At 46.4% G+C, this 13,657-nt stretch overlaps 1 protein-coding gene across 1 annotated transcript in view; it reads left to right on the top strand.

The window, feature by feature from the left end:
- Positions 1–13,657, top strand: part of PHKA2 (phosphorylase kinase regulatory subunit alpha 2) — a 72,443-nt gene that overhangs the window by 46,775 nt on the left and 12,011 nt on the right. Inside the window, 10 exon segments of the mRNA XM_077769203.1 lie at positions 3–31; positions 1,599–1,733; positions 2,412–2,521; positions 3,680–3,824; positions 4,082–4,160; positions 7,136–7,299; positions 7,925–8,098; positions 11,150–11,238; positions 12,225–12,358; positions 12,773–12,929. Coding sequence (XP_077625329.1) covers positions 3–31; positions 1,599–1,733; positions 2,412–2,521; positions 3,680–3,824; positions 4,082–4,160; positions 7,136–7,299; positions 7,925–8,098; positions 11,150–11,238; positions 12,225–12,358; positions 12,773–12,929 — 1,216 coding nt within the window.

The raw sequence follows: 13,657 nt of genomic DNA, 5'->3' as shown, positions 1-13,657 counted from the left end.
AGCTCCGTTAAACCTGATGTTGTAGTACAAGGTTTGTGAGCGTGTTTACTGTTCATATTCAACTGTGCAAAATCATTGCTATTTTTGATGCAAAAGATTCCCTAGTTTCCTATTCCACTTTTTAAAAAGTATGTCTGTCTGCTTTAGCATTTATCAGTTCCGTGACATACCTTCTATAACTCACTAGTTCCCAAAGGCAACAATATTCTTCCCAACCACAAAGTTACTTTCTACAAAGCAGTTATTTTCTTGAATCTAAATCTTGGAGCACAACTGGGGCACAAGTGATACACTCTGCACCATTTTTCCTTACTGCAATTCTTTAAAAAGTAGAACATGACCCTGGTGAAAATTCAGAACCCAAGTGAAGGTTCACTCGTTGCTTCCTTTGAGGTGTGACTTCTCTCCGGAGTTGCAGGCCTATATTTTCACCTGCCTCCCATCTTGTCCAGCAGCGACTCTTCCAGAGAGACAGAAAGCCAGCCTGGGCTGCCGCGGTGCTGTCTCTGCCAAGCCACGTGGTTTCACCGCCGTGTGCCTCGGGGTCATCATAACCAGTGCACCCTCACAGCGTGGTCCTGAGATGCCCTGTGGTTGTCACCAGGAAATCCCTCAGTGCGGGTCCTGGCTCACCGATCCCCCTCCCTCCCGGGGAGGACTCGTGAGGAGCTCGCGCGCCTCGGAGAACAACTCCTGTATGGCTAATGTCAGACCACGCAGTGTATTTGCCTTCTTTCCTCTCAGTGACACCGTACGTTTCTTAAGGACAAGGCCTGCATTGTTGTTGCAGCTTCTGTGTTGACTTACACACAGTCACTCGACAGGGTAAAAACAGTTAATGAACAGATGAAAGGCAGCCCCCTTTGTGGCCACGGACCCATTTCCGTGCACCTGCCTGTGATGCAGCAAGAGGCCCTGCATCGCTGTGCTTCAGGACCCTGGGGACATACCCAGCTGTCACAACACTGTGATCACATAGAAATTGTGACGATTGTGATTCTCATCCACGTCTTACACACGACGCTTAGGGGTTAGCTCACTCGGGGACCCAGAGCAGACGGCTGGAGGCGCCAACTCTGCTCTCACGTCCAGGCAGACTGATCGAGCCTGACTCCATGGTCTGCGCTTGACCGCAACGCGTGCTGCTAAGCGAGCACTGACATCCACTGCTGCTTTTCCAGCTGCAGTCTGGGACCCGGTGATGCTCTTCATCAGCGATGTTTTGTTTTGTTTTTTTTTAATGTAATAGAATAGAAAGTATCAGAAGGTCTGGGCTGGGGGAAGCACAAATACAGTTTCAGAAACTCCTCTGCATACGGCCGGGTCACCTCACAGGTGAACTGCTAATCTCCGCGTGGCATTGGGAGCTGCTGAAGAGACACATAATAAAAACGCATCATGGGGGTGGGGGAGGTGAGGCTAGAGAGAACCAGGAAGAGTGGCAAGACAATTGCTGTTGTGCTCAGAGCCAGCCAGGGTGTGGAGAGCATGCTAATGTGGATGTCAGAGGCCAAAGAAGAGATCAATCAGTAATATGTTCTCCACGTGAGGAGACACAGGGCCACAGTCTAATGCAGATTCCGCACTCCTGTTCACAGTTACTGTGCTGGCAGAAAACAGCCACGTTAAGGACTTGTTAAAGAAGCATGGGGTCAACGTCCAGAGTATTGCTGACATTCACCCCATCCGAGTCCAGCCAGGCCGGATCCTTAGTCACATATACGCCAAGCTTGGTAGGTTTGGGGAAATAGCAGGGTGGTTTTGGTGAGGGGGCATCTTGATTCTAGGTTTTGGGTGTGGGGGAGACTGGTAGGCGTGAATTGTGAAGAATTGGGCAAGGCACGAGAGCACGTGGCTTGCCCCCTTCAAAGTGCAGAGGAAGGACACACAAGCACATTCTCACACTCAGTAGGTGTCTGTTGCCAGAGCGTGCCTGTGTGCCCTTCACCAGATCCGCTGTGAAAGGAGACACCACCTCTGAAAAATGTGCACTTGGAACAGTCTGCGTCTTGATATGTTTCTGATTTTTATCTGTATTCTCAGAAAATGCTCGTGTACCCATTCACATGGGAGAGGGGTTCTCTTGTTCTAAAAAATCTAACTTAGTATTAGGGCTCAGTACTAAATACGTTGGAAGTAAACATCTAATAAAGTTCTGTCAATAGTCTGACTCCATATGGATGTTGAATCAGGTGCTGTTCGTATACACATGTATACACACATGAAAAGAAGGTGGTGGGATTTGTTTGTAATTCATCCTTGTCCCGTTTTAAAGAAGGATTGATGGTGTTAGAAACACCAAACCGCAAAGTGGGTTAATGTGAAAATAAGCCCAGTCTTAGCCAAAGTCACTTGGATTAGATGTTACTATATTGGTCCTAACTCTGATCTCTCTCTTACTTTTCAAATAGGAAGGAATAAGAATATGAAATTGAGTGGGCGACCATATCGGCACATTGGCGTCCTTGGAACGTCTAAGCTATATGTGATTAGGAACCAAATCTTTACGTTTACACCCCAGGTGAGGAGAGCAGGCCAGCAGCAAAGGCACATGCGCCCTTTGGTTAGGTTCCCTCTTCTTCCGGGTGAGCGACCTTGAGTGAGGCAGAGAGCGCATGCGCATCTGTTCAAACAGAAACAGATACTGTGACCCCCAGTACCTAGCACAACTCTTTATCCCTAGGAGGTGCTTAGTGAGTGAGTGTGACTTCCAGTCACGAGTAATAGTGAGATTCTCTCCACTTTCCAGATTTACTAGTGCCGTGTCACTTGACCTGCAGCCTTCGTGCCTGTAATTGCAATAGTCCCTAACCCTTGCTTCTGTTGTCATCAGACCCTCTGTGCAACAGACAGCCAGTATGATTTCCAGTCCCCAACCCACTTGACGAGATCCTAAATATACTGGTTATGGAGGGTTTTTTTTCCAGAGTTTTTGTTTACAAAGGAAGGTAGTCCCGTCGAACCCAAACCAAATGTTTTTCATCCATTTGGCCAGCTAGAAAGATCAGCTGCAGGCTCACTTTGTCACCGTGGGCACAGTACCCCACCCCCTGGGCACACTGTCATCTATGGGGTCATGGGTCAGTAGCCCCAAGTTCTTTTTCACCCTCGCCCATGTTGTTCACTTCAGTCTTGTGAGCTATTTCCCTTGGCAACAAATTTCAGACCAGAGCTGAGCGTGGACTGGGCCAGAGGCTGGCGAATGGTTTGCTTTTCAGTGACACCAGGCCGCAGTGCCCTTAGTTCACATTTACCAGACCATCTATCAGGTGAACACAGTCTCCACATCTCACCGGCTCTCAGTGCCCTCACTTCCCTGACTTGGAAATCCTCTCCGAGCCCAGCAGCCTTAGATGAGTAGGAATTAAGGAGTTATTGTTTTCCTTTCAGAGATCGTAGTGCTGGGCCAGGTGCTTAAATCCTCATCCAAGGAGCTAGAACTGGATCTAGCCGTGAGAACCTCTCCCTTCTGCGCTGATGTAGCTGCGGCTCCAGGGCAGGCGACAGATGGATTTTTGTCTGATTGCAGGGAGAGCCCCATGATGGGGGAGGATTATGGCCAGGAGTGAGCTCCTTCTCTGGAAACAAAATGCAAGGATTAGTGCTGCCATGAATGACAGCCGGGGTTGTGTCGAGGGAACAAAGGACAGCTTTTTACTTGGCCTGATCTGACTTGCAGTTTACCGACCAGCATCATTTCTACCTGGCCCTGGACAATGAGATGATCGTGGAGATGCTGAGGATCGAGCTGGCCTACCTGTGCACCTGCTGGCGGATGACGGGCAGACCCACGCTCACCTTCCCCATCACCCACACCATGCTCAGTAACTCAGTGAACTTGATCTGTCTGATTCGTGTCCCACTGTTGGTTTGGGCCCTTTTCAAAATGTTTAAAATAAGTCCCACAGACAAAGCTAAGTTCTGAAGCGGGGTCTCAGCAGTTGGCTTTCTTAGGTCAGGAAACTTCTATGGCATAAAATTTTTAATTAGATCGTATTGATAAAAACATCTCAGCACATGCCCAGAAAACCAAACCGTATTCCCAGATTAAATAAACTAATTGGTCTTTTTCCCCCCTTAGCAAACGATGGCTCAGACATCCATCCTGCTGTCCTTTCTACAATCAGGAAACTGGAAGATGGGTATTTTGGAGGGGCCAGGTAATTTGTGGGGTTTACATTTATTTATTTATTTATTTTAGGTATCAGTGACCTTTCCTAAAGAGTCTTTTGCTGCCCTTCTCCACTTTTCCTATGACTCACTGAACGTAGGAGCATGGAGCTTTAGTGTAAAAAAGAAGTTAACACTTACCCATTCACCCACGTGAAAATGGAGTCCTCTCTACAGCAGCTTCAGGGGGTGTTTGGGACACTTCTGCAAGTGCCAGGAGGCCTGGGGCATAGACAGGTGAACATGTCGAGTCTCTCTGAAGTGGCATTCTTGGAATGCATGTGTGGAGTGCTGTGTCTCTCTTTAGTAAAGGGTCTGGAGGAAAACACCCAGTGCCTAGGATCTAGCAGGTGCTCAGTGAACACTCTTTGAATTGACGTGAGTGGGCTGTGACCTTAAGACTAATTCTTAGATCTTTACAGATTCCCTACGGGGCCCTTAGAACAGAGCGCCTGCCTAGACCTAACAGAGCACCTGCCTAGGGCCTGCCTAGACCATTGTCCCCTCATCCTCAGTGGAGTGATACCTATTTCATTTTGCAGGCCCACAGCACCACCGATGCTCCCAGGCAGGATGGTTAAGCATCTTGGGGGGTGGAAGGGCCTCACCTCCTGGAAAAACCTGTTCCATTGTTGTGCCCTCTGACTGTCACAAGGCAGAAGTTTTCTCCGTAGCATCTACGCCCTGATCTCCAAATCCCTTGGAACATGCCAGAAGGGGTCTAGGAGAACCTCACTGTACAGCTGGCCCTGAGTGAGGCATGACCCTTCCTGGGCTCTGGAGTCTTGTGTTGGTTCCCTGATAGAATGCCAGCCTCCAAGTATTTGGCCTGGAAGTCAGCCCTTCTCACATCTTCCCTCACTTGTGACCCTGCTGCCACTGCAATGGTTTTTAAAACTGTGGTAAAATGTACATAACCTAAAATTTACCGTCTTAGCCATTTTAAAGTGTATGTTCAGTAATGTTAAGTACATGCACATTGTTGTGCAACCTATCTCCAGGACTCTCTTCATCTGCAAAACTGAAGCTCTCTGCCCATTAAACACCAGCCCCTGAGTTCTCCCTGTCCCAGCCCCTGGCACCCACCCTTCTGCTTTGTCTCTTAAGTATCTCTTCTAAGGGGACTCATCCAGTATGTCTTTTTGTAACTGGCAGATTTCACTTAGCCTCGCATCCTTAGAGTGGAGCCACTGTGTTTCTAGGTGCTGGGGTTGGCACATCTGCTCCCAGAGCTTGCGGTAGGCTTGGCCATACCCTTGAATGCCCCTGCTCTGAGCTTCTGGAGTGTCAGTGAGACGGTCCTTAGCATTTTGCCATCTGCATTTGCAGCGCCAGCGCCGAAAGTGCAGTAGGCGCGCGTTTTTGAATGCTTCACCTGTGGTTTGGAGAAGTTAACTGCCTGGTGTACGGCATCATAGCCAAGTGAAAATACCTTATGCCCATAATTAACTATTTTGCAAAATATTTAATTGAAATCTAATCATTGTCAAAAAAGATACTGTCTGCAGTTAATTGCTCACTTTCAGTGCCGCCTTTGTTGCTTTGAATGCACTATCTGATTTAGTCTTCACTTTGTGTCATGGGCTGTACTCCTGTTTTACAGGCCAGGAGCTGTAGGCTCAGAGAGCGAGGGGCTCGAGGTGAATAGGTGCAGAAGCTCTGTATGAACCCAGAAACCAGGCTCTAACCTCCCTGCTGAGCTGCATGAGGGCTGACAAGAGTCAGGAGAGCCTCCTGTTGATAGAGCGTGCCCAGCGATTCAGAGAACCCTGGAAAGAAACAGGAATGCTTTGGCTCCGTAGGCTACCTTTTCTATTAAGGAAATAATTAAAACTGAATCTCATTTTGGCTTCTCCTTTAGGTTTGAGGGTCTTTAAAAAGCTGAATTCACCCCAGATGCCGGAGTTTCCCTCTACCCTCCTGGGGTAGCTGGCATTCAGAAGCCTTTTTAAATTACTGCTGTTCTACCTTTGACCTGACTCCTTTCAACTTCCTCAGAAACTTTCCATGCTCCACCTCACCTCCTCCTGGCCCCAGTCTCAAGGCAGAAGAATCATTAGAACTGGCCCTAAGATTCTAGTGGGAAAAAGATTTTACTTTATTAAAGGAAAGGCTTTTCTGTCTTTCCCTCATGCCATTTTTCTTGATGTCATCCATTTGCTCACTGAGGCCCCTGCACCCACAATTCACTTGCTTTGTGTACTTGAGTGTGTTCCTTAAACGTTCCTCTCAGTCCTTTCAGCTGCTAATCTGATGCTGATCTGATGTCCTAATCTCATGCTGGTAGTTCCCAAAATCCTATTGTCTTTTGCCTCTGGAGCTAACATTTTAAGAAGCACACAGCGATGGCTCTCTGTGAGGGGCCTCCCCTCCCTTGGGCTCCCTGAGCCTGGGACCCCACACTGCCAAACCCAGCTTCCAATTGTCAGTGGGACTTTTCCCAGCCTGAAAATGTAATAAGGCCACTCTGGGCATCTGCTCTGATCTGGGGATGGTCCCCCATGGCATTCCTTCTAGAAAGAACTTTGCCTCTGAGACTGCCTCTCCTGTCATATACCTGTGCCTGCATGAGCATATTGCATGGTAGGTTTTCTTCTGGTCCAGCTGTTGTAGGGCAGAGAAACCCCAAGGCGTGGTTTGGTTCTGGTTAAAAGTAGTTTCCTCAGTGTGTTTTGTAAAACTTCGGTTGGTTCAGTAAAATAGATTCTGTTTCTGTTGGGTTTGGGAGTAAGAAATCCGCATGATTCATTTTGGCTTTTAATATGCGACGTGCTCCCACTTTATACTTGGTATTGAATTTTCCTTTTAATTTCTTGGATGACTACTTATGTGGGGCAATCTGCAGAGTGATGTATTTATTGATTCTGGCAGAAGTGCCATCTGGTTGTTGAAAAGTGTCTCTGTGATTCATAGTGGAAGTTCGTCCACATGCACCTGTATGTCTAACACAGTCTCTCCTTGGCAGAGTAAAATTAGGGAACCTTTCGGAATTTCTTACCACATCTTTCTACACATATCTGACCTTCCTGGATCCAGACTGCGATGAGAAGTTGTTTGATGATGACACCGAAGGGAACTTCAGTCCTGATTCGGATTTGGGAGGCTATTTGGAAGATACCTATCATCAAGGTATGGCTTGGAATGCGTTTGCGGGTGGTTCATCGAATTTCTTTAAACCTTGGCATTGTGATAAAATTGCCCTGAGACTCAAGCACAGAAAATGATTGGTCATTAACATAACAAAAACGAGGCTTTGGAAACTCGCATGTATTAAAATGAGTAAAATGACAGTTTAAAAACCTTACCTGCATTGGGGCGCCTGGGTGGCTTAGTCGGTTNAATCCTATGTATATAACATTTTTCTAATTACACAAGGTTTGAGTTTGAAGGGGCCTGTGTTTATTGGAGCTGGGTATTGCCTAATGCTTAGCTCACTCATGACAAAACAAAAAGTTCCCATGTTAGCTGCTGGCCCTCAGTTTTTGTTACATATTCAGTTCACCTTGGTATGACGTTTATCTATCTTGACCTGTATTTTCTTTTCCTAGTGTGTTTCCAAACGATGACTTTGTAAACACATACATTATCTTTGTAAATTTCATTACCCTCTGGGAGTGGGGGTGTAAATATCTAGATCAGAATGTTGTCTCCCGTGAAATCTACTCAGTGCTGCATGTTATTATCACTGTTACACATTTAGAATATTTCTGCAGCTGCTGCTCACTGGCTCTTTCTCTTGTCCATCTGATTCCAGAAAGCGAGGATGAACTTGACCAGTATATCAACCACCTCCTACAAAGCACATCCTCCAAGTGCTATCTGCCCCCTCTTTCTAAGAAGACAGAAGACAGTCATGTTTTCAGTGCCATCCACTCCACTCGGGACATACTTTCTGTTATGGCAAAAGCAAAGGGTTTGGAAAATCCATGTGCGTTATTAAAACTCTTTTCCGCTTAAGATAACTTCTCAAAGTCCTACATGAGCATCATTTAGAAGTCAGAATTGTAAAAGACTGCAAAATGCAGAGATTTCCTGCCTCCTCCTTCTTCCCCACTGACCCGGTCATTCTACTTCGAGGCAGCCACTTTCCACTCGTAGCTTTTTATTCTGGTGGTTACATACCTCTTCTTCTAAAACTGTGTGTGTCCTGCTGTCTTGTGATGTGTTGATTTTATTCTTAATCTGTTGGCTCCCTCTTCTGTGGATAAGGAGTTAGCTATCTTAAATCACCACTCTTCTGCTTCGCTTCCCATAACCATGGATAATTGTATTAAAGTTTAGTTTAATCAGCATTTGCTCTTTATATGTATGTATGCATATGTATGCAGGTATGTATACAAATATTCTCACCTGAGCATTATAGTATGTTGTGATTGTATTACCGTTTTTATTTTTTCTAAAGTTAATACCATTAACTTTAAAAGTCATGAATACTATTTATTCAAAGTTGCTCTATGTCTTCCATTTGCTTTGCTTCCTTTCTATACCTCCTGATGGCCCACATACAAATGTCCACAAGGTCAGTTGTGTCTGTGCATCTCTCAGTTGGACTACTTTTCTGAGAGCCCACAAGTCTCCTCTGTCTGCCTGGTTGTGCTCTGGGCCCTTTGCACCCCTGGTGTCCTGGGACTTCTCTTTACTGTAATCTTTGGGATCTCCTTTGCTTATCTCTTCAGTTGGCCTCCCTGTTTCCTAAGATTGGCATGTTCTTCTTGATTTCCTCCTTTGGTGGAACATATTCTATAACAGTTTCAAAAAGTTTAAAAATGGTACAGTGGGCAGGCACAGCGGTGTCGGCCCTCAGCTGCTGGTTTCTGAAGCTCTCTGCCCCTTTGGCCTGGGTGCCCTCCATGCCTGGGGTGTCCATCTTGTCCTAGGATCTTCCCTCACCGTCATCTTGGAGAGTTCCTTGAGGCTTCCTTGTCTCCTGGGCTGGCTCTCCTGTTTTCTGTATCTCTGCTTTCCCTTTTTATTGGCTTACTCTCTTATTTTGGTGGAAGACATCCAGTAGTTTCCCGAGAAACAGCGCTTGGCTGGGAGAATTGTCAGGACCTTGCAAGTCTGGAAATCTCTACAGATATTCTGTATATCCATTTTTGAGAGTTTGGTTATAAAATTCTAGACTGAAGGTCAGTTTTTCATCAGAATTCTGAAATCATCGCTTCAGTGTGTTTTTGCTTGCAGTGTTGCTGTTGAGACATCTAAATCCATTCTCAGGTTTGATCCTTCAAATATAAATTGTTTTCCTCTTTGGAATTTTTTTTCGAATCGTGTCTGTTCCCAGGTTGTGACATTTCAGGGATGTGCCTCGATCTGGGTATATTTTCATCCCATGTGTTGGATGCTCAGTGGGCCCTTTCAATCCTGGGAATTTATGTTTTTCAGTCATGTAAAATTTTTCTGAAAAATGGCTTGACTCGCTCCCTTCCTTACATCTTCCCTGTTCTCTTTCTTACCTGTGAGCCCACCGGTGCCCTTCCAGGGGGGTCTGGCTTCCCTCTCTGTCTTCCAGCTCTCTGGCCGGGGCTCTCTTCTGAGGGCAGTTGCTTCAACTTTATGTTCCACCCCCTCAGTTGAACTTTTTTGCTTTTGCTACCATGTTTTGTATCTTTGTTCTCTGAATTGCCCCCATTGTTTTGTGCATTCAGTTTAATTTCTTATTCCGCTAAGAATATTAACAGCAGGGCTTTTTGGTTTTGTTTTTACGTTTTCTTCTCCCTAAATGGTTTTCAGGTCCCTCAAGTCAGTTTTTCCTGTTTTGGCTCCTGTCTTCCACATGAGAGCCTTTCCACCAGTGTTGGGTGCTGCTTGGTTACCTGCTCATGACTGACAGTCTCTGAGCACGTAGGTGGGGCCTGCCGGCTTGGCAGGGATCAGCTGGGTAGATTCCCCAGAGACACCCCACCATCTCTTTTTCAGTCTCCTTTTTGACAGGTAAGGGTCTGGTTGCTTGGAGCTATATAGTCACTTATTCCCCCTAGGGATGTGCACGTCCTTTAGATGTGCCACACCCCTCACCTCCAGCTTTACCCTCGTCACAGAGACCCTCTAGTCTTGTGTCAGCATGAGCACAGCAGTTGCCCCACCATGTGGATTTGGGGAAGGGATCCAGGGAACTCACAGCTTCTGCAGTCTTTCTTATGTCGGGACCCCCCCTTCTGGAACCCAATTCCAGGTGTATATAGTGCAGCAAGAGACACCTGTGACGAGTCTCTGATACAAATCTAACTGGCTGCAGGCTTTCGTTGCTTCTGTCTGCTAAGTCAGTTCTCTCTCATCCGTCAGCTTCATCACTTCCAACACGTCGTTACTACTCTCTTCTCTCTCCTGCTTTTCCCTGTTCTTGAGGATTTGTCCTTTTAAAAAATATATTTTCTACAGGGTTAGTGGTGGGTTGAGAGGAAGTAAAATTAAAATGTGTGTTTAATTTACTAGTGTAAGCTGGAGGTCTATAAGTTGCCTCATGAATATGCCCCATCTCTGTCTTGAAAACTTCCCATTTTCCCAAGATGACATGACCTCGCCTGGAAGACACAGATGGCTTGATAAGTAGATAACTGAGGACGATAACATCCAAAGGTGGTTAAACACCAGAAGCTGTCACATCTGGCACTGGCAACGTGAAATGCACACTGGACTCCTGGAAGCCGACACCTTAATTACGAGGAGGCCAGTGACCCTGGACAATGCTCTTCTCTCGTTCCCAGTTTCCTCATCTGAAGGACAGAGGTCAGCCTCTGTCATTTCTAAGGCGCTTCCAGTCCTCAGATGCTGGGTCATTTCCCTCAGTTCCTGCTCACTTCTTGTCCTCAGATCTGGTACATAATGTGGCTACCTGGTAAATTCTTGCTGAAAGTCATTTAAGTAATCATCCCTTTTGTTGGGTTGTATTGGATAAGGAGTAGCTGCCGTAATGCTCCAAGAAGTATCTTCCCTTCTTCCTCCTCACGAGGGCTTTCTTTATTCTTCTGTTTTCCAGTTGTTCCCATGACTTTGCCAACTAAAGTTCTGAGTGCCCACCGTAAATCACTAAATCTTGTTGATTCTCCTCAGCCACTCCTAAAAAAGGTAAAGTATTTAGGGGAATCACTTTTTTTAATGTACTGTTTTTTGATACCGGTATTACTCCCAAGAACTCTTTTACATGGTTGAAGTCAAAAGAGAATATTTTTTGGTGTCCAGGACCTTTGGGATTAAAAGTTCTTTGTTTCACTGGGAGCCCACTCACTCAGTTCTCTGCAGTTGGCCTCAAGTTAGTGTCCCCAATGCGTATGACGCAAACCTGTTGTTTTGCATGTAGGAAAAGGCAACTGCCTTTCTACCCACCCATCAGAATCTGTCTCACTAGAAGAAGTAAGCTAGCTCGCTGCCTAACCCTGTCCTATCTGTGGCAGCCAGCCAAGGACAGGCCATTTGCAGAGCAGGGTGCAACACTAGGAAAAGATTCCTACAGAGAAGAAAAAGTCAGGGTGTTCCCACTGGTTCCTGTCATCCGTTTTACCTAGGGGTTTATCTATGATTTCATCCTACATGAATAGAAAGATTCAGTGTCCACTGAAGAATATTTTAACCTAACTTCAATTTTAGGTTGCCCAAAACTTACATATTTGTGTGTGTGTGTTTTGCTTTCGAAAAGATCTTTTACTGCAGCACAGCATACACAGAGAAAGGCCTAAAGGATAGAACGTGGAGAGCGGTGTCAACGGCCGCCCTCCGTGCCCCCCCAGTTGCTTCCTCCCTCCACTCCAGGGGTAACTGCTAGCCTGAGATCAAACACTAGGGCTTCGTTTTTACCTGTTTTTGAACTTTGCATACATAAAACTTACCCATATTTTAATCTGTTCGGTCTGGGCTCTTGTAAATGTTGACTAACCTAGTGATTCACTGATCAGAAATAGTAAAACATATAAACAAAAAGCTACAGAAAATTCACTGAAGCCCGGGAGCACAGCAGTGACAGGGTTCCAAGACCTGGTTGGTATGTCACTTCCTGGTCTTCTGAAAGTGCGCATGCTCAGCCCCTCTCCCTCGCTTTTTGGTGTTTGTATGCCCAGGCCCCCGGAGACGACTTCCAGTGGCCCAGAGATGACCGTGGTGACGTGGACTGTGACAAGCTGGTTGAGCGGCTGAAAGATTGCTCAAACCTCCAGGACCAAGCAGATGTCCTGTACATTCTGTATGTGATAAAGTAAGTTTATGGTCTTCACTAGCTCAAGCCTTCTCCGTTGTCCTGGACTCCTTGCTTTCGTTTTCTTGGCCTTCCAGCAAACCAGGTCATGATTATATTCACCCGTATTACCCAGGATCACCGCGAACAGACTTCTATCGCCTCTGCCCACTAGCTGTGGCCTCTCAGCATGCCACGGCTGAGTACGGCCAGGGTCTCACTGGTTCCTTATGTTAGGCTTCTGTTTCAAATGGAAGGGTTGCTTTCATAAGCTGGAACCCTCTTGGTGAGACTCAGAGGCACTGGGAGGGTGCCCAAAACTTGGCAGAAGGTACAGCGGTTCATTTCCCTCCCCACCAAGTGAGCTGTGCTGCAAGATAATCCAGCCTTTAAGCATTCCAGGTCATACTTCTGGGGTTTTCTATCTTTTGACAGGGGTCCCAGCTGGGACACAAATCTCTCCGGACAGCACGGGGTTACTGTCCACAACCTTCTCAGCGAGCTCTATGGGAAAGCTGGTTTGAACCAGGAGTGGGGTTTGATTCGCTACATCTCTGGCCTGCTCAGGAAGAAAGTGGAGGTCCTGGCAGAGGTCAGAGCCTGGGCAGTCTGTCCTTTCTAGCCTCATGGCCTCTTTCTGTTGGGAAAGCTGGAGGCAAGCCCCTCTTATTTGTAAAGGAAGCCAGTTATTTCATACTTGGATGGAACAGGCCCTCCTCTCCTGACTTCCCACTGCTCTTGGAAAGTAAGCAGAGGAAATGGAATTCAAGTTGATTAGTTTTGTTCCTTTTTAGCTGCAGACAAAGGTTTACCAAGAAATCAAATTAAAATGCTCTGTGGCCCGGCCCCTTAAACAGAGCATTCTTATTTCTGCATAGCTGCAGTATAATCATCATTACCATTGTAACCCTGAGGCATGGCAAAATCCGGAACTGCTTTCTAAGACATAAGAGTTCAGTGTTATGGGAAGATGATGGTATTTATCCTATGTGAATAATGGGGAAACTGGCAACTTAAGACTGTAAGACGGTCATTAACCTTTAGCATTGGTATCTTAGGACTCATGACAGCTCATCTCCCTTGTAGGACAGCCGGGGGTCCAATGTGTTTGCTACAGTGGATGGGCATTAAATACCCTAATGGGCCCTACAGAGCCAGGCCCCGGCCCCAGAGGTCACAGGGACCCAGCCCTGCCTGGGTTGTTCAGTATGGGGTCTATATATGAATTTTCAAATAAAGGACAACATGGGTCATAAAGCTTGTAAAGGTAAATTTATGGTTCCCTTGGTAGTGACCTTTCCTTGCTGGCCTTGCTAATTT

This window comes from Crocuta crocuta, unplaced genomic scaffold (genome assembly GCF_008692635.1).
Source record: "Crocuta crocuta isolate KB4526 unplaced genomic scaffold, BGI_CrCroc_1.0 scaffold312, whole genome shotgun sequence".
Lineage (NCBI taxonomy): Eukaryota > Metazoa > Chordata > Mammalia > Carnivora > Hyaenidae > Crocuta > Crocuta crocuta.
Note: the sequence above shows the minus strand (reverse complement) of the source record. Positions and strands in the feature narration are given on the sequence as shown.